The following is a 20,328-nucleotide window of genomic DNA, read 5'->3' as shown; positions in this document are numbered from 1 at the left end:
TTTGATGATGCATTCTTTGGGGCAGAGGGAGCCCAATTTCCTACATATAGTATAGTTTCTCTGCATGAACTGTATTAGCTAACTATTTAGCTATTGCTGTATACAAGGCGCTCTGCTAGCCATTCTGAGGTAAGTATGAGATGTGGTCGGTCATAACCCTTAAACTTGTCAAGCTAGAAAACTAAGCAACTTACACAGAAGATACATAATCATACAAGTGACACACGGGACTTTTAAAATCAGGTACTCATTTCTGGAAAAACAACTTCCCTATATGCGTGTGAATGTGGTCAATTTTGATATAGACATGGAGAAAGCTCTGGAAGGATAAAGACCCTGGGATGTATGCTCTGATGACGTGCATATGTGGGTAGGGGGCAAGGAAGAGATGTAGAACGGGTGACAGGAGGCAAGATTAATAAGGTGGGGATAGATTATTAATTTTTGTTACATTTTTAATGTTTATATTTTAGAGGGAGAGAGAGTGTGAGCGGGGGAGGGGCAGAGAGAGAGGAAGACACAGAATCTGAAACAGGTTCTGGGCTCTGAGCTGTCAGCATAGAGTCCATTGCAGGGCCTGAAGCCAAGAACCATGAGATCATGACCTGAGCCCAAGTCAGATGCTCAACTGACTGAGCCACCCAGGTATCCTACTAGGTTATTCATTTTTAAAAGAATCTTTGTATCATTTTCACTAGTTATAAGAACATATATTACTTTTGTTAGTTTCAAAGAGGAATTTTTCTCTCTTTTTTTAAATGGTTTATTGTCAAATTAGTTTCCATACAACACCCAGTGCTCTTCCCCACAAGTGCCTCCTCCATCACCACCACCTCTTTCCCCCCCTCCCCCTTCAACCCTTGGTTCGTTTTCAGTATTCAATAGTCTCAGGTTTTGCATCCCTCTCTCTCTCCAACTCTCTTTCCCCCTTCCCCTCCCCCTGGTCCTCCATTAGGTTTCTCCTGTTCTCCTGTTAGACCGATGAGTGCAAACATATGGTATCTGTCCTTCTCCGCCTGACTTATTTTGCTTACTATGACACCCTCGAGGTCCATCCACTTTGCTACAAATGGCCAGATTTCATTCTTTCTCATTGCCATATAGTACTCCATTATGTATATATACAACATCTTCTTGATCCACTCATCAGGTGATGGACATTTAGGCTCTTTCCATGATTTGGCTATTGTTGACAGTGCTGCTATGAACATTGGGGTACATGTGCCTCTATGCATCAGCACTTCTGTATCCCTTAGGTAAATCCCTAGCAGTTCTATTGCTGGGTCATCTGTTTGTTTGTTTGTTTGTTTGTTTTTTAAGATATTTACAGAAAGCTTCATACAGGAGGTAGCAACTGAGAAGGGTCTTAGAGGAGGAATCAGAGATTTAAGGACTGGAAAGGGGATAGTTCAGCATTCCCAGCAAGGATACAGTGAGGGTAACTGGGTAAGTTGGTCCAAGAGCTTTATGCCTCAGATCAATTTGCTTATACCTGAAGGTTCATGTGGACTGGAAAGCAGGGGGTGAACAAGGGAAGGGAAGTAGAAACCAGGTTGTGGTGGGCTCAGAACATTGGTAATGGGGTTTGGCTTTGACTCATGGGTAAGAGAGACCCCCTGTTAGGTAGAGTTGGGAGAGGGTAGGGGTGTGAAGAAAGAGATGATCTCAGAAGAGCAGGTGGGCACTCCAGTGCGAAGGGAAGAGACACTGGAGACTGTGGGGTCAGGTGGGAGGCCAGAGTGTCATCAGGAAAGAGTGTCACCTAGGAGTGTAGCACAGAGGACTGAAAGAAAGGGATGGGAGCTGGAGAGGAAGAGTCTTGTAATCCCAGGACTTGGTTATGAGCTGTGTGTAGAGGACTAGAGAGTCAGGACAACCCAGAGATTAAATGGCCTAAAGAAAAGCTGGTACAATCTTCAGGAAAGGTAAATCCAGGGGCGCCTGGGTGGCTCAGCCAGTTGAGTGTCCAACTTCGACTCAGGTCATGATCTCATGGTTTGTGGGTTTGAGCCCCATGTCAGGCTCTGTACTGGCAGCTCGGAGCCTGGAGCCCGCTTCCAATTCTGTATGTCCCTCTCTCTCTGCCCCTCCCCTGCTCATGATCTGTCTTGCAAAAATAAATAAATGGGTTTTTTTAATTTAAAAAAGAAAAGAAAAGGTAAATCCAGATGCTATGTACACCAGGGCCACAGGGGCCCTTTCCAGTTCCCTGGTCCCAGGACAGTTCTGGAGCCTTCTCTTTGCCTTTCACAGACAGCATTGGGAGCCAGACCAAGCAACTCCAGTGACCTACCCATGTCCTGGAGGGGACTCTCCTGGAGGTGAGGATGTTCTCTGCTCGTTTTCCATTGATGATGCCCCCTGTGACCCCTCAAGATGAGCCTGGGTTCCCACTGTCTGACCTCAAGACCCAAGGAGGCTCCCTAATGCTCATGTCAGTCCTGAGGGTCGTGGGAATCATGTGTCAGGGGCAAACTCTCTGGTTCTGACTCAGAAATATGACGACTGGTGGAGAAGCAGGTCAGGGTGATCCTAACAAGTGTGCTTTCTCTTCCCCAGCATTGGAGGGGATGGCATCTTGGACACTCACACCACACTGCCCAGTAAGTAGCAACACAGAGAAGCACCATCACTACAGCCATGACAACCCCTTGCTGAGGCCAGAGTCCACCCCCCCTCTCCCCGAGCAAGGGCGGGGAAGGTTATCTGCATGGAGGGGAGTCAGCCAGCCTGAAAAGACTCAGACTCGTCTGCCCCACGGCTGGGCTCCACGGCTGTGCTCCATCCCTCTCACCTGTGCTGTCTGCTTCGCCCTCCTAAAAGACATTCTGAAGAAGTTCAACCCTCACATCCTTGGGTTCTCCACCGGTACCCTGGAAGAGACGGCAGGACTGAATGTGGCCATGGAAGGAGCCAGAGCTAGGTGAGTAGCCATGGATATGGGAGGAAGAGGAGGGCAAGGCTGAGAGGTCAGGAGAATGGGAGGGAGGAGCAATGGGTGGTGTCTGGGAGCCTGGCCCCTGTTGGGCAACGGAACCTTTCTGCCCACCTGACCCCTCAAGTGGATTAGCTCCTGCAGTCCTCACCCTTCAGGGTGGGGACTAGCGCGAAGATACTGAGGCTGACAAAGTTTCCCAAATGGCCCAAGGTTGTCAGAGGAGCCAGGATCAGGCCAGACCCACTACGCTGTCACCCTCTCACAGGGCAGCAGGAGCACTTGAGGGTGGCCTGGTCCTGTCCTGCTGACGCCAGCTGACCTTCCTTCTTTGAGGGGTTTGGCTCAGCGCTAACGTGCGGGGTGCTGAGAACTCAGGGCATGGCCCCACAGAAGGCCGCCCACCCTCCCTCCACTGGCCCCCTCAGAACCTGGAGTCCTTGGCTCTGAGAAAGCCATCTTTAGACACTAGGGAGTTATTGCTCAGGGCCCCTGAAACAGCATGGCAGCTGTTTGTTTTCACTCCGATTTCTGTTGTTGATGACAACCCAGATAATTAGAGCTGGAATGCTTGACAGAGATCATTGATTTTCTGCACAGAGTGTGCTGGGTATTTGCTTTGTAGAAGGATTGCCGCGCTCTGATCACCAGGGAAACGACACTGACTCGCTCTGTTTACACGGAGCGTTCCCCTCAGACGTGGCAGGGAGGGCCCCACACTCGGCTGGAGTCTCTGAGCCACAGGAAGTCATGTCAGTTCCTCAACGTCACAAGCAGGAAGAACTTATTTTTCTTCACGGGGCTTCGTGGGGCCATAAAATCAACATAGGATTACTGTTGTTGCTATGACTGTTGTCACCACCGGCCTCCTTTTATTATGATTATACAGCCGAGGCTCCATTCCCCAGGACCGGATTCCTCAGTCTGTTGACATTCGAGCCCCTCTCTTGCCTCACCTCTTAACTGCCTTCTCCGTTTTCCTGCTGCTCAGAGCCTCCACCAGGAGTCCGTGGCAGGGGAAGGAGCTGAGATGTGCAGTTTTCTTGTATACCCAGTGTATCAGTTTATCAGTTTTCTGATACCCAGTGATAAGCGAAAGAATAAGAAGCCACTGGCTTGAGTAAACAAAGACCACAGCAGAGTAACTAGCATAATGAGACCTGGGGTCAGACCATCTGTGTCCCGATCCCAGCTCCCAGACTTGCTAGCTGTGAGGCCTTGGGCAAGTCATTTAGTGCCTCAGTCTTCATTTCCTCATCCATAAATTGGGATAAGAATCACTCTGCTGTGGTATTTATCTTTTTTCTTGAGGCACAGTCATCCTTATCCCACACCATACCAAAGGACAATGCAGATAAAGGAGGGTCCTAGACCAACTTTCCGACCTTGTTAACGGAAGTCAATGGGTCAATGGTTTACCCTCTTTCCCCTTATCACTTCTCAGCATTGTCCTAAGAATGAAATGAGATGAATAACCCATGGAAAACACTGAGTATGGTATAGGATATGTGGGCCCCCCAAAACGTTTGTATTCAATGTCTAACTTCCTGTTCCATCAACCAATAAGCAAGAAGGGGCTGGAGCCCCAAGGTAGTTACTATAAGATACAAAAGAATCAAAAGGTGAATTCCTTGCCTATACAAAGAGCTTGCTGTCTAGTCAAGGAGACCAAACAAACAGGAAATAACTGTTGGAGAGAGAATGTTGCGTGCGGCCACATTGCAGACCAACTTTACTTCCTACTTCCAAGTACCAAAGAGAACATCATGACGTGTGAGCTGCGTGGCGCACGTGCAGGTGCAGACCCAGAGCGGACCCCAGGACTCATCTAGTCCGCCTTCCTCATTTAAAAGATAAGAAATTGGGCCCTAGCCGTGTTCGGTAACTTGGGTGAGCTCACACAGCAAGTTGGCAGCAAAGCTGGAGGAGAACCCAGGCAGGACCCCTAACTCCCAGAGCAAGGGCTCTTTACAGGACTGGAAAAGGAAACAGAAGTTGTGGATAAAGGCACTTGGAGAGAAGGCTCATGGGGGGGGGAGGGGAAGAGTCTGCTCTGAGCCTGCAGGGTTTAAAGAACGTGGTGGGAAGGGAGGAAGGATGCACTCCTAACTTCCCTCATGCTCAAGAGGGCAGCCAGGTAAAATCTGAACAGGCTCAAGAGCCTGTTGGAAGGTTACAGATGCTTCTGTGGTCCCCTTGCACCAGACTTTCTTGCTAGCTTTCTGATGTATTGCATCAATAACAAACAATGTATGGGATAGGATCCTGGATGTAGAAGTGAGAAATAGGGGACAGTGTGTGCCCGGCCATGTGCCCAGCTCATTGTGATCAGGCAAAGATTTTAAATGCCCATCTTGCACCACTTACTGCTTTTATGACTTTTTTCACAGGAGCCTCCACCGGATGCATCCCTTTGCTGACATAACTTGTCATGCACCTGTTTTTAAAAACCAGCTTTATTGAAGTCTAATTGCCATGCAGTGCGCTGCACACATTCAAAGTATGCGGGATCTGATCAGCATGGTGCATAGCTGTGAAGTCCTCACACCCCAAGGTTTCCCTGTGCCCTTTGTGATCCATCTCTCCCTCCTGCCCCTTCCATCTCTCCCGCACTCCTTGGGGCCCAGGTAGCCACTGTCCTGCTTTCTGTTGCTTAAGATCAGTTTTCATTTTCTGGAATGTTACATGAATGGAATTCGACACTAGGTACTCCTGTCATAACTTTGAGACGCATCTACGTCTTGCCTCTCCTCTTGCCACAGTCCTCTCCTCATAATTGCTGAGTACTGTTCCATCCACATGCTCAGCTCTTAGAGCATTCATTTTCCTTATTTGTGGCAAACATGGGGGGGAGGGGAGAAACTAACCCTGTCCGGATTTGTCTCCCTTCCCCCACCTCCTCTCACACCAGGAGAGAGAAAAAGCAAGGAGATGGGGGATGGTGTAGAAGCCCAAAGTAACAACAGAGAAGAAAAATGGATTAAAGGAATAGAAAGTGGGATTTAGAAGTGAAGGTTAAGGAGTCATGATGCCCGGAAAGGAGAAAGCAAAGGGATAATTTAAGGCTGTGACTTTTTTCAAATATACAAGAGGTTATTTTTAAACCAGGCAGCCAAGTAAGATCTGAACTGGCTCAGCCTGCGGTGAAAGAGACCGGTGGAATGTAAGGGACCATCCCTTTGGGAAAGGGATGATCAGATCCAGATCCCACCCCAGGGGCCAGGGAGGACCAGGCCTGCAGGAGGCCATGGCTGGGCGCAGACTAGCCCCTGACAGGGTCCGGATCCATGTGGCTTCAAGGTCTGAGGCACATCTTTGATTTGTACTAGGTTGAGACTTAAGAATCGAAAGCCTTGGGATACACTCCAAAGGAGTCAAGTTTATGTAACATTTCTCTTCTTGGAGCACCTGTCTCACCGGGCCAGCACATCACGGCTTGAGCCTCTGCTTCTCAGCTTGCTCTAAGGTTCCTTTCTTTTCCCCATCTAGGGACATGCCAACCCAAGCCTGGGACTTGGTGGAACGAATGAAAAACAACCCCGTGAGTATAGGACCCTGGGCCACCCTGTAAGATGCAGCGGTCCTAAAAGAGCCAACTCTGCACCATTCCAGCCCTTGTCAGCCACAAGAAGCAGGCCTTAGCCCCAAGGCACCCTCTCTGCTGCCCTTTCCTGACCCGGGCTCCCGCACCCCCAGCCCTGAGGCCCACCACAGGAGGGAGCAGAACTGGCCTTGGCCTCTGGCAGTTTCCCACCTTACCCAAGAGCTGGCTTTGCAGAGCCCTGTTATGTAAACTCCGGACTCTAAAAATAGGCTTCTCTTTCCGATCCTTCCTCCTTCCCCTCACCCGGCCCTTCTGAAACTTCTCACGACACTCTTTTAAATGCTCTGTGTGTTTAGGTCTTGAATGCCAAGTTCAGCGCCTGGCAGGACTCCTGTTATGGTGGTGCCTGAGTGGAAGGCAGGCTCCTCGAGGGCCCGCCCAGCCCCCACCCCCACCCCCCCTCCCAAGAGGCACCACTGGGCTTTTGCTTCTAGTTGCATCTTTTGCCCTCCACTCCTTTGAAGGCGCTGAGATCACATTTCAGGGGTGTGATAACACTCTGCTTTGCGATGCACTGCAGCTTGCCTAGATTTCAGAGGAAAAATAGTCATCCTCTCCTGTGTGAGCAGACGCAGGTGCGTGCGCACACACACATGTACACACACGTGCACACAGAGTCCACTCTCTGGAGCTCCTTGCCAGGAACCAAGGTGAAGGTCAGAGAGGCTCCAGTTGGCATCTTCTCTCCATCAGGGTACAAAGAGGGTGAAAGGCAGTGGTGGGGTGGGGGGGTGCTGTCTGGCCTGGTGAACACCACCTACATGTGCCCCACCCCCACAGCCAAGCCTAAACTGACCACCACCTACATGTGTTCCCCCCCCCCCCCAGGATATTGACCTAGAGAATGACTGGAAGCTGATCACGCTCTTCATCGGGAGCAACGACATGTGTCATTACTGTGAGAATCAGGTAGGCCCCTGCTCAACCCCATGGAGGTCCCTCTTTCCCAGCAGACCTGGCCTTGCCCATGGCTGAGTGGCCCCTGGCCAGCAGCTTCATTGGTTCCCCAGTTCCAGAAGTGTCTAGTTGTACCCGCTCTTCAGACACTATTCTCACACAAATATTGTTCTTGGGTATCCACTGAGTAAGTGGCCAGCCTCCCCCCATACCTGCTTGGTGTCCCTACCCATTTTTTTTTTTTAATGTGTGTGCATGCACGTGAACACAGAGGAAAGCTGAAACAATGTTGTAAACAAGGTTGGATAAAATTAAACCGGTCCCAGTAGGATGGCTTGCTGCCCTGAGGACCTTAGCCAGCCTCAGCCAGCCAGCCTGAGAATGCAGCCTATTCCTGATGTTTCTATGGGGAAATATGTCCAGGCTTAGTCTTTGGGAAGCTGTAACTGTTGGAATACAACTTGTTCTAAGTTGGAGAGGTCCTGTATTTTATTTGGCCAGAAAAGAGCAGCTGCTATAGCTCAGACATCACAGTAGAATGTTCGAAGTCACAGGCAGGGGGAGAGAGAGCACAGATCATTCCTTGTGGCTCAGGGAAATGGACCACCAGTCTGGATGAGAATTACCCTCCCCCACCCAGGGGTTTGTTCTGAGCCTCTTCCTCTCCATTCTCTCCCTTACTGCCCAGACTCTAGAGGAAGTGACCCCTCCCCAGGGGGGTTAAATGCCATTGTATCCTAGACTCAACAGGGTCCAGAAAGCCAGGAGAGACCCCAGAGCTGCCTGTGGCCACTTGACACTGGAAAATCCCTCTAGTGTCCCCCAAAACCTACCCCTCTTGCAAAGCCAGATTTACAGTCCTAAAAGCAGCTTTTTGTGGAAAAGACCTAGAGGCCACCACCAGGATTAACTCAGGCCATGTTTTAAGAAGGGTCAGAGGAGGAAATCCTTGAGTCCAAAAGATGGCAGTTAGGGGGAAATCAACGGGGCCAGCATGGGCCACAGAGCAGAGTGTGTGGTCGTCCCGGCACTAATGTGGCTCAGAAGCCCGAGGCTGGTGACAGATGAGACTGGAGAAGTGGCAAGGAGGGGTGGGGGGTTGGGGGAGGGCAGCGCTATCAGAATCTGCCTCTGGGTGAGAGATACTGTGCTCGGGCTGGGGTAAGGATTATTCACGGTGTCTAGTAGGAGTCAAAGGAAGACTTTGGCAACAAGGGCTGGGCTTCTCAGCCTGTCTAGTACCATTATAGCCCCTCTGTCCCCACACTCTGCCACCAGCCCAGGCCCTCCTGTGCTGGTCATCAGACCACGATCATTGCCTCACAGTAGAACCCAGGGGCTGACAAGAGCACCCTTTTTTTGCACAGGAGGCCCACCCAGCTGAGGAATACGTTCGGCACATCCAGCAGGCCCTGAACATCTTGTATGAGGAGGTAGGAAAGAGCAGCAGTTTCTGGATCTCCTCTCCCGCCAGCAGCCTGTCTACTCCCTGACTGGGACACACCTCTGGGTGCATGTAGGCAAGCTTCGTTCAGGGAGATCCATGCTGAGCAGAGCCCCGCTGTGAGCAGAACATGGAGGGGAAGGAGGGGAGGGAGGCCGGTACGGAGCTCCTCTGCAAGGGAAATTCTAGCTGGATCAGACTGTTTGGTGCGCCCCTCAGCCTAGTCCGTAGCACCGTTGTGACTGGAGGCAAGCGATTGCTGGCTCAGCTTCCCAAGCTATAAAGTGGGCTCTTAAAGACAACTGAAATAATACAAGTGACATCCCCTCTTTGTTCCTCAGTTTCTTCCTTGGCAAAATGGGGGAGGAGGAAGTTAGATTGTAGAGGACCCCTTAGATTCCTTCCAGAAGGAACCAGGACCCCCTATAACTGCCTAGGGAACTAACAAAGCTCATCCCTCTGCTCCCCACAGCTTCCTAGGGCTTTCATCAACGTGGTGGAGGTCATGGAGTTGGCCGGCCTACACCAGGGCCAAGGCGGGAAATGTGATCTGCCGCTAGCAGCTCAGTGAGTACACAGTCCCTGGGCCAGGGCACCCGGGGAGGGCGGGACTCACAGATGCCGACAGACCCAGGCAATCTGTCTGGAGGGCAGACATGGGCAATTAGTCAGGGGCTAACACCATTTGGAACTACCTCTACATTATTGAAAGTACTTTATTTCGCTGGACCCCAGAGTTTGCTTTTCTGTAAAGTGAGACACACACACCAATGATCCTTAAGGCCTCCAGCCGAGATTCCAGACCCCAGTGATTGCCCTGTGCTGCCTCTCAAATATGGAGCCATGGGCTTCCAAGACAGCTGTACCCGGTCTGCCACCAACTAGATAACCTCTCTGAGCCTCTTACTCTTTGCCTGCAACTCGAGGTCTAGAGGAAATGTGGTGACGGCTTGGTCCCTGTGGGGCAGGCTCTAAGTAGTAGCTTTTATAATGTCCTTCAAAGCCAGGCTTGGAATGAAGGTATGTTGTACAAGACATGGATTTCTGGTGGCTGCTGGAATTTACTAAAGCACAGCTGTGCCCCTGGCAGAAAGTTGCCATCACCCAGCCTTCCTGTGAGGCTGCCATGGGAGAGGAAACTGTGTAGGGGGCTGAGGCATCCCAGCTGGGGTCACACGCATTTGTGGGGAAGGAGGCCAGCTAGTTCCCACTCCTCTTGGGAACGGACCAGGGTAGTGCAGGGCGATGTGAACAGCTTCTGCAGAATCTTCTGGCCTTACATTCTGCCTTATCAGTGTGCCTCTCCTGCTTCCCAGGAGGCTCCCCACTCTGGAGCCCTGAGGGCAAGTCCTAGGCAGCTGGAGGCGGGGGGGTCCTCCCAGAACATGAAGAAACATAAGGTTATGATGGCAGTCTTTCCAAAACTCCAGCCGTTTCCTGGAGGAAGCCCAGGCTGGGGAGGTGGTAAGGGAACCCAAATAGCAGGTGCCAGCTCTCCCACCTTCTCTTTAAATAAGCACCTGCTACCCCTAGTGCCATCTGTGACCTGGGCCCAGGCATCACCCCAAGCTGTGTTGCAGGGGCACCTATTGCCATCTTCCCATGCAAAGAAATCCAGGGTGCAGGCCTTCTTCCTGGGGGGTTGGGGGACAGCCAGCCACCCAGGCACCTCTCCCCAGGACTCCTCCTCTTGCAGGAACAACTGCACTTGCCTCACACGTTCCCAGGAGAATTCCCTGGAGATGCAAGAACTGAAGAAACTGAACTGGAACTTCCAGGTGAACCCACACCCCCTCTGCTTCCGGGAGCAAGGCTGCTCCCTCAAGGCAGATCCCAGCCCTGAAACACTACTCCAGGTGAAAAGAACACCAGGTTCGGGAGAGAGGACTCTCAGAGGGGAAGCCGGGAGGATTCCTGCTTCCCTGCCCTGGTGTCCAGAGTCGACTCCATGTGCCAGACACCAGCTCTCACCCAGAGGGAGGGAGGGCAGGTGTCCACGGCCCTGTTGGGCTTTAGCCCTGCCTCCCTCCACCCATATTTCCCTATATTGGCTTCAGTCTACCTTCCCTGACCCTGAAGCCCTAGGTGGTTCTCATGGGTGAGTGGGTGTGTTTTGTCTTTTTACATCCTGGCTCATTTTTCCAGATGGGTTGTAAGCTTCTTGAAGAGAAGCCTATCTATATCCCTTTTACATGGACACTCACCCCCCAACTTTATAGGCATCTGAGGGAGCTGTTGAAATTCTCCCCTTCTGAGCTGGATCTGGAGCCCCACATTCTAATTCAGCTCTTCGTGCAGCGAGAAGAGGGGAGGCCTTGTCCACACAGTCGGGTCAGAGCCTCAGACCCAGCCCCACCGAGACCTCAGAACAGGACGGGCGGTGCCCATGCCCAGGCAGGACAAATGCCTGCAGGGACACTGGAGCAGCCCCCAATGTCCCCTTTGGCTAGGGTGGGCTGGCCCCCTCCCAGCCGGCACGAGACAGCAGGACTAGACCCTGTCTGCCCAGTCCTGGCAGGAGGATTGAGCAACCCCTCTCCCATCCCCAGAGTGGCATCTCCGGGTTGTCCTACTGGCACCAGTACCTGCAGCGTGAAGACTTCACCGTGGTCGTACAGCCTTTCTTCCGGAACACTCTTGTCCCGCTGAACAGCGTAAGCCGTGGGCCATCCTGGGAGGCTCTTCTTAGGCCATGTACTTCCTTCTGTACCTGAGCTTTTTTTCTGACCCTATGATTCCAGGAGGGCCCCAAGGGAACTGCTTTTTCTGTTTACCTGTCGTTTTGGTCTAGTTGGAACTTCAAGGTACCTGACAGGCAAAGGAGAACATCGGCCATGCGAGCTCCCCCAGTCATGGGGCCCTGCTATTCGCTAGATTGGGATAGAATGGAAAGCTTAAGTTTTTTCTTCTTCTTCTTCCGACTATTAGGGCTGGGATGCCAGAGGAAAAGGGATGGACTATAGGTGACTAAATTTTAAAAAATTAAAAAAAAGACCTGAATTGTAGTTTTGAGACAGTATGAGCAGGGGAAGGTCAGAGAGAGAGGGAGACACAGAATCTGAAGCAGGCTCCAGGCTCTGAGCTAGCTGTCAGCACAGAGCCTGATGTGGGGCTTGAACCCAAGGACTATGAGATCATGACCTGAGCCATAGCTGGATGCTTAACTGACTGAGCCACCTAGGCGCCCCTGTAATTCAGATCTTTTAAAAAGTTCCAAAACTGAGGAGTTTGCCCATCAGGATCTGAGCCAGTTGGTAGCAAAGTTGAAAGGAAAAGTGCCCAGGGTGCCCAGAGGGGTGCATGGCTGTACCTTTCTCCCAGGAAGGTAATCCCTTTGTCTTTGGTCACAGAGAGGCAGCGCTGACCTCACCTTCTTCTCTGAGGACTTTTTCCACTTCTCAGAACGTGGTCACGCGGAGATGGCCATCGCGCTCTGGAACAACATGGTGAGTGCTGCACGCCTAGGGGGCCGTGTGTCAAAGCGGGCAACCCAAGGGTGTGGACTGTTGCCCAAAACACAAACCTACTGATGGAAGGAGCTCGTTTCTCCCCAAAGCTCAGCATGGGGGCACACCTTATTTGTCCTGACAGATTCCATTATTTTAGCAGTTTCTCAGTACTGGGGGGGGGGGGGATAATTTTGTAATCAGATAAACAGGATGAAAATATCAGCTTCAGCCCCTTACTGTGTGACCTTGGGCAAATGATCTCTGGATCAAATCATCTGTAAAAAAAAAAAAATGAAGTAATGCAGATCTTAGAAAATTGAGGTAACGTGTCCATGGCCCCCAACACAATCATTATTAGCATTCGACAGACACCAGCCCTCATGAGTCTAATCTCAACACATTCCCAATAATATCCTTGAACCTCAAAAAGAAAAGAGCCACCCAACCTGTCTCTCAGGCCTTTCTGATGGGGCTAACGGGGACCTTAGGAAATGAGCCTATAGTCAAGGGGCCACAGGAACACCTGGCCTTGCCTCTGTTGGCTGGTCACCCCTCTACAATCAGCTGTGTCGGCAAAGAGCTGGACTGGTAATCGCAGAGCAAATGAAATGCCTCTCCAATCCAGTGGCTTCTTTTGATCTTGGCTCAGAGGGTAACCAATCCCCACCCCAACATGTGTTCTCCCATGGTGACTAAACACATCCACACTCTCGCTTTTACTGAAGTCGGGGCTGGCTGTGGCTCTGCCAGCATTCCCCCACCTGCCGCCCCCACCAGCAAGCCTGGCACTGCCGTCCCCTGAGCCACACCACCCCCTCTCCCCAGGGCAGCATGCCCGCATGTCCCTCCTTGGCCTACTTAAAGGAAGAGGAAGGTTGAGTCTGATTGTTTTCTGCTGTCGATACCATCATCTACCCTCTGCTAAAGGTTTCATTAAACTCTGTCAGCCCAGGACTGGGAATTACAGTCAAAACATCCTTGTGCTCCCTCCCGCCCAACCTCCACAGTAATCTTTTTAATCGAATATATAATCGAATATATAATCGAATATAATTCCTGAAAGCAGTTTTGAAGTCCAGTTGTCCTTCACTGGCTGAGTCCCATGACCTCATTCCTTTTAACCCCCCTCCATGTATCCCCCTGAGCTCTCAGGGGGAGCCATAGCTTTTAATGTTTATTTTTGAGAGAGCATGCTCAGGGAAGGGGAAGAGAGAATCATAAGTGCGCTCCCTGCCCACATAGGGCTCAATGTCACAAACCATGAGATCATGACCCGAGCAGAAATCAAGAGTCAGATACTCAACCAACTGAGGATTCCAGGTACCCCCAGGTGAGAGGCTTTTATACATAAAGGCAAGTGGAAAGGGATTAGATATAAAAACAAAAGGTGAATGCAGTGCCGTGGAGCCACATTGGTAACACTACAGGACTGTCCGGGACTCCCAGCCACCGGTGTCCTAGCCCTATCCCTAAGTCCAAAAAAAAATAAAGCAAAACTAAACTGAAATCATCGAAAAATGTCTTATACTGTGCTAGATAATTTGGGAACTAATTATATAGTGCAGTGTTTTCATCCAAAATCATCTCAGATATAAAGTGATTGCATCATGCCGACTTTTCAGATCATCTTCTTATTATCACCCCTAGAGTGATATACAATAGGCCATTAGAACTAGAGAAGATCTCAACAGGTCATCTAGCCAGAATGCTCTAACTAGAATGCAGGCAGATGAAGTGTTTTGCCCAGGTTCACACAGCTCGGTGGCGGCCAAGCAGAGATTAGACTCTGTCTAATCCCCTAGTGTCCTGGCCACAGCATCGCCGGGCCTCTCTGCTCCCAACTGGATCAGCACATATACAACCAGTGAATTCATGTCTCACAATGACAGTCCTATGACATAGTGTCTGCAGGCTTTGGCTGACGCTCACAAGGCACTCTACTATGGCCACAAATATACTTTACACTATGTCATCTTCTGCCCCTCCAAGATTTAGGTCTCCTTCTCCAGAGACCTTTGCAAAGCCAACACCAGGAACACCAGCAGCATGAGGCTGTGTTTTCCTTTTTCTTCTCATTGTCTTCTCAGCAGTTTTTCCTTCTTTTTTCTGATGACTGCTCCCTCTTCACTAGAAATCTTGCTGTCCTCTAACGTTTGCATCTGCTCAGGTGCTGGGTGACCACGCGAGCCTCCTAACCAGTGTCCCTATCTCTGGGCTTACCACCATTAGAACAGCAAAGCTCAGCTCTGGCCAGAGGTTAGAATAATCTGTGGTATGTTCACACTGGCAGCTAGTTTGGCATTTCCACTAAGGCTGAGCATTTGGATTCCCTGTGACCCAGTGACCCGATCCCCAACTGAAAGGTAGGAAATTCACAGCAGCACCGTTCATAAGCCCCAGGCAGAAGCTCCCCACCACATCCACCAGTAGAATGGATAATTAAAATGTGGCACATTCATACAATGGAATACCTTACAGGGAATAAACAAGCTTCAATGACACATAACTATGTCTATACATTTCAAAAATAAGCAAATTAATATACTGTCTTTGGAGGGGAGAGGCTAGTCCTGGAGGCTCCCTGGATGGGAGGGGAGCTCTGGATGCTGGTTACACAGGTACATTTTATCACAGTTTACCAGCTGTACACTTATGATCTGTACTATTTCTCCATGTATGTTAGCTTCAGTAAAAAAACAGACTTTAAAAAGACGACACAAACCACTAGTGCCTGGGCCTCATCCCCAGAAATTCTGGATTAGTCTGGGGTAGCACCTGTGGGTTCTGTAGGTTTCAAAAAGTCCCAAGTGCTACTATGGTACAGGGTTTGCAAACCATTGCCTTCTATCTGTTTGCCACAGGGCAGCCACAGGAATCTGTATAAATGAAACTCTGACCAAACTTCCAAGGCCTGCCCCTCCCCAAAGGACAAAGTCCAGGCCCCTCAGCATAGCACACCAGGCCTTCTGAGACTTGGCCCTAATTAACATCTCTAGCAGTCACTCCCGCCACCCTCTGACTGGCAGTTGGGCAGTCTGGGAAGGAGTAAAGTTTTGTGCACCACTCATGGTGCCTCTGTGTGTCTGCTCTTGCTCATTCCCTTAAATCTTAGGCTGCCCTTCCAACCTTCTCATAACTTGTAGCCACTTCAACACTCAACACAGGTACCAGCTCCTAGAGGAAACCTTCTCTGAATCCCTAGAACAGACTAGAGGCCCACTCAGCCCATTGCATCCTGCCCCAGCCCTGTTATTTGCCATATCATTGGTATCTGGTATTTGACTTAGGAAAAGTGGGTTCTCAGAAAACAACTTCATTTCCTATGGGCAAGGCCAGCCCTTCTTGTCTGAGCTTCTCCACTCAGGGTTCTGGGACTCCACTCTACCTACCCACTCCCTCAACCTCTATTTATTGAGCATCACTATGCAGTGAGGCCTAGACCATGTGCTGGAGAAGAGACTATCTTGCACTCCTGGGCAAACGACAGACAAAACCCAACATTAAGAATTTCTGACCATATTCAGGGCTCTAAAAAGGGGGGAGGGGGGGCAAGTAGTGTGACAGAATAATGGCAGGAGAGAGAAAGACCTCACCCAAGAGTGACATGTGAACTGAGAACTGAATGTCAAGGCATGCAGAGCTCTAGAGCCAAAGTGTACCAGGCAGAGGAAATAGGACCTGTGCAGGCCTGGAGTCAGGAATGAGTTTTAAGTGTCTGAGCAGCATGAAGGCCAGTGTGACTGGAGGGACAGGAACAAGGTCAGAGAAGGGAACAAGAGCAGGGCCAAGTCCTTGGATGGCTTCCAACAGGGGAGCCACAGGACCTGGTGTGCCCTCTGGCTGCCATGTAGCAGTGGACTAGAGGGAAGGAAGAGTGGAATTAGACCAGCAGGTGGTCACTGGAGCCCCGGCGAGAAACGAAGGGGCCTGGGCCAGGGTGATGGCAGTGGAGAAGGAGCAGAGGGGTCAGATTTGGGATCTGTTTTGGACTGGCTGTTGGGAGGAGGTAGTAAAAGAACAAAGGTGGAGGGAGATAAAATAGGTGATGGGGATCAAGGAGTGCACTTGCTGTGTTGAGTACCAGGTGTGGTAGGAAAGTGTTGAATCACTATTATACACCTGAAACTAATATTACACTAGAATTTAAATTTAAAACAAAAAGGAATAAAAGAATCCTCTGTTCAGGGTCAAGGAAAATGGGTGGATGGTTGATGTGGTGGAGAGAAGTTAAGAGACTTGATGGGGGCAGGGGGGAATCAAAAGTTCTCTTTTGGCCATGCTAAGTGTGAACTGCCTTCTAGAAATCCACTTGGAGTCATCAGGTAAGCAGGGATGAGTCATGGTCAGGAACAGATTTAGAAGGGAAAAAATGTGGGGGTTGTTAATGGGATGGAGTCTTTGAGACCATGGACTGAGTGAGGCCTCCTAGAGAAAGGTAGTTGGGAGAAGAGTGAGGACCAACACCCATGCCCCTCAACTCTCATTCCAACTTCAGATTCCAGGGACAGAGAAGGAAGGGGTGGGGAAGGTGGGAAGGAGACAAGAAGAAGGCCCTGTTCTGGGAGCCCAGGCAGGTCAGTGTTTCAAGAGGGAAGCACCAACTTTGACCAATGTTGCTGAGAAGTCAAGCCAGAAAACAGAAAGTGAGTATTGGATCTGGAGAGCTGGAGGTCAAGGTGACCTTGACCAGAGCTTCAGTCAACAATGGAGACTGAAGTCTGGCTGGCGAGCATTAGAACGGGAGGTTGGGAAGTGCAGCCAGGGACTACAAATGAGCCTTCCCAGAGTCACAGGGATGGGTGGTGAAGGTAGCCGGCTGAAGCCTGGGAGGTAAATTGGGCACTGGTGACAAGGAGCCAGAAGGAAGGGAGAAACAGATGCAGTCATCGACCCCTCATGATCATTACCTTCCTCTGTGCCAGTGGGTTCCGGGAATGTCAGGGAATCAGCCACCGTGACCTTGAGCATCTATACTGTCCCTCGGTGGTGGTTCCATTACAATAAGCTGATGATTCCTCAGCTCTAAGGAAGTAGAAACAATACGTATGTAAACCACCTCTTGCTTAGGGAGTTTTCATTTCATCTTCCCAGTTGATGCTCACAGCCACTGACTGTGGGTGGTCAGGACAGGATTTATCGCCCCACCCCTGACCTCAGGGCGGCTCAGGAGCCTGCCTAGCATGGCACAACAGCAGAGCCAGACCCCGGGTGATGCGCCCACTGTGCTGTCCCAGTCACCGTGGTGTGTCTCAGGACCAGAGCGGCCCTTCCTTCTCGTACGAAGGAACAGGTGCAAAATAACAGAAAGTGACATCACAGGCCAGGTGTGGCTGTTAGCTGGCATCATATGCTTTCACTTCCCCCAGAGGCAGTGCCTGAGGGGCTCAGGACCCAGCAGAGAAGGTGGGTATAGAGCAATGTCCAGCTCATCCTCAGAGGATCCCAGGATTCAAAAGTGTTAAGCAGAACCTCTCTGAACAACAATGGCTCTGGGGATGTTTCAAGGTAAATCTCTACATCTATGTGAAAAACCTACAAGGTAGCTCAAGTGAGAAACTGCCATTTCTTAAGGTTGACAAGCCAAAGCTGAGTTTAGTAACGACGTCACGGTAACTAATAGGTTTTCACAAGTTTTTCTGAAACTGACTAGCCCCACACACTTCAGCATTTTGTGAATCTAAAAATGCAGAGGGTCTATGGTCACAGCCACCCAGAAGGGAAGCAGGAGCTGGTGGGTCTGGGCCAGGCCTTTCCACACACTCGCTGTGGCAGGACGGATCAGTCGCTCCTGGGCCCCAGTGTCCTCCTTGGTACATCCAATGCACAGGGTCAGGGGTCCCTCCCTGCCTGAAGGACTCTGATCTGCCCCTTCTGAGTCAGAAGTCAGGTCCAGGGCAGCTGGGATCTGATGTGGATCTTGTGGTTATTGCTGACGTCAACCCACCCTTGCAGAGGGAGGGAATCAGGTGTGAGATGCTCCGCTTCAGAGGAAATCACAATTCCCTTTCTCTCTCTCCAGCTGGAGCCAGTGGGCCAGAAGACAACCTCCAACAACTTCACCCACAGCCGAACCAAACTCAAATGCCCCTCTCCTGTGAGTAATGTCCCATCCAGCCTGAAACAGATGCATAGGGGGCAGGGTCCCTGAAACCTAGAGGCCAAAGGAGTTCCCTAGGAGCTTTATCATCAAACGGCCACCATCTCCTCCTCTCCTCCTTGGTCCTGAAACTCTGAAGCTCCTCGGGGTGTGAGGGAAAGCAGCAGGTCCAATGGAAGAGGTGCGCAGGGGTGGCCGTTGAATGGGTGCTGGTGGGAGAGGGGGTGTTTTGCAGAAAGAAACAAGACGCGGTGTCTGCTCTGGAGCCCGCACTCCTTTTCCTCCCATCCCAGCACTTCCTTTCTTCCCTTACTGCCCTCACGCGGTCCACTGACCAAGCTCCTACTTAACATGCTGCCCAGCCCTCCCCTCCCTTCCCTGTCCATGCTGTAACTGCTACCAGACAATACAAGGCCTACTTGGAAAGTCACTCTAGTCTTGTCAAGGCCGCTTGAAACCCTTCCCTGGTTCCACCAGAGCATCCAAAGGGGAAGCCCTGTTTCCTCTATCACCTTAGACACACTGTTCCTGAGGAAAGGATCAGCTTCTCAGCCAAGCCCCACAAGTGCCAGGTCTGTGCTTTCAGCCTGCCGTCTGCTCCGCCCAGAGCCTCATCCCCATCTCCGCCTGCAAGAGAAAGGCATATCCTTTAAGGCTCAGGTGCCGCCCTCCCCAGGCTACTGTTCTGTGCCCTCACCCTACTGCTGCTGCCTCTGCCATACACCCACGTTTGTCTCTTTTCTGTTTATAAAGGACCTTTGGTCCTGGTCCTTTGAGAAGTGTAATGTGATTATCTCTGAACTTGGCCTCTTAGCCAAGACAATGATCAAACTCTTGGCATTCTCTCAGCTCCTACCCAGAGCTTCATGCTGGGTTCTCAAATCTAACACATGACCAGCTGTCCTTCCATACTAACCATTATCCCTGCTCCCGAGCACTCCTAGGATGGGGGGATGGGGACAACTATCCAGTGGTGGCCTTGAGGAAACAGAGGTGGGGGCTCTGCATCCCCCAGGACTCCCTTCCTCTGCTCACCTATCAGTTTCCGATCTCAATATCGGGTTGACAGGGAAAGGAGATACTGGGGAGGTTATAGCTGGTATTGACCACTTTGAACACCCATCCTCGTTGAGGAGGTTTGCGTGACAATATGGATGAAGGATGAGCAGTGAAAATGTGCAAGGTTAGTGCAGCACTGTCCCCGAGATAGGGCCTCAGTGAGCCCAAGGTGGGCATTGGATGGTTTTCAGAGGTCTGTAACCCCTGACCCTCTCCCCCTCTGCAGGAGAGCCCTTACCTCCACACCCTGAGGAACAGTCAGCTACTCCAAGACCAGTCTGAAGCAGGCCCCGTGGTGCTCTCCTGGGCTGTGCCAGTGGCAGCAGGCGGCGGCCTTGCACTTGGTGTCGGTGCAATGATGGCATGGAGAGCCATAAGGGGTCGTCGGCGGGAAAATCCTTCAATGAGGCTCAACACTATGAGCTTTTAGGCCTCCGGCCACTCACAGGCACTCATCCCAAATTCCCCAGCCACACTCCTCACCAGCCGTCTACCTCAGCCACCTTGGCCACCACAGAGAGCATTTGCTTCAAACACCTGGTGACACCGGAAGCCAAAGGGACAGTCACGACTCCTTGGGGCCTGGGACCTATGCTCCTGGAATTGCCAAGTTTAAATAAAGGCCAAAGTCAGTCTATTCTTGGGTTAGCCTACTTGGAATGCTCACTTTCCATCTGTTGTGCGATGCAGGTGTGGGAGCTGGAGCCTTTCATGTCCTGTCTCAGCCGAAGCTGCCCAAGTGATGGCCAAGCGGAGCCCAGCCCGGCACCCTATGAACGTATCCCCAGTCACCAAACCCACTATGTAAAAGGTGGGGAAAATGCTGGCCACTGTTCAATACAG

At 51.0% G+C, this 20,328-nt stretch overlaps 1 protein-coding gene across 1 annotated transcript in view; it reads left to right on the top strand.

Moving 5' to 3' along the window:
• PLB1 (phospholipase B1) overlaps positions 1-20,122 on the top strand; it is an 89,245-nt gene extending 69,123 nt beyond the window's left edge. Inside the window, exons 39-50 of the mRNA XM_029938560.1 lie at positions 2,254-2,321; positions 2,560-2,603; positions 2,824-2,923; positions 6,425-6,476; positions 7,368-7,448; positions 8,804-8,869; positions 9,353-9,447; positions 10,577-10,658; positions 11,430-11,534; positions 12,231-12,326; positions 18,349-18,423; positions 19,712-20,122. Coding sequence (XP_029794420.1) covers positions 2,254-2,321; positions 2,560-2,603; positions 2,824-2,923; positions 6,425-6,476; positions 7,368-7,448; positions 8,804-8,869; positions 9,353-9,447; positions 10,577-10,658; positions 11,430-11,534; positions 12,231-12,326; positions 18,349-18,423; positions 19,712-19,915 — 1,068 coding nt within the window. The 3' untranslated portion in view covers positions 19,916-20,122. The remainder of the gene's footprint in view (positions 1-2,253; positions 2,322-2,559; positions 2,604-2,823; positions 2,924-6,424; positions 6,477-7,367; positions 7,449-8,803; positions 8,870-9,352; positions 9,448-10,576; positions 10,659-11,429; positions 11,535-12,230; positions 12,327-18,348; positions 18,424-19,711) is intronic.
• The last annotated feature ends 206 nt before the right edge of the window (positions 20,123-20,328 follow it).

The sequence above is a fragment of the Suricata suricatta genome, chromosome 4 (genome assembly GCF_006229205.1).
Source record: "Suricata suricatta isolate VVHF042 chromosome 4, meerkat_22Aug2017_6uvM2_HiC, whole genome shotgun sequence".
NCBI classification, from domain to species: Eukaryota; Metazoa; Chordata; class Mammalia; order Carnivora; family Herpestidae; genus Suricata; species Suricata suricatta.
The sequence above is the reverse complement of the archived record's forward strand: the minus strand, read 5'-3'. Positions and strand labels throughout refer to the sequence as shown.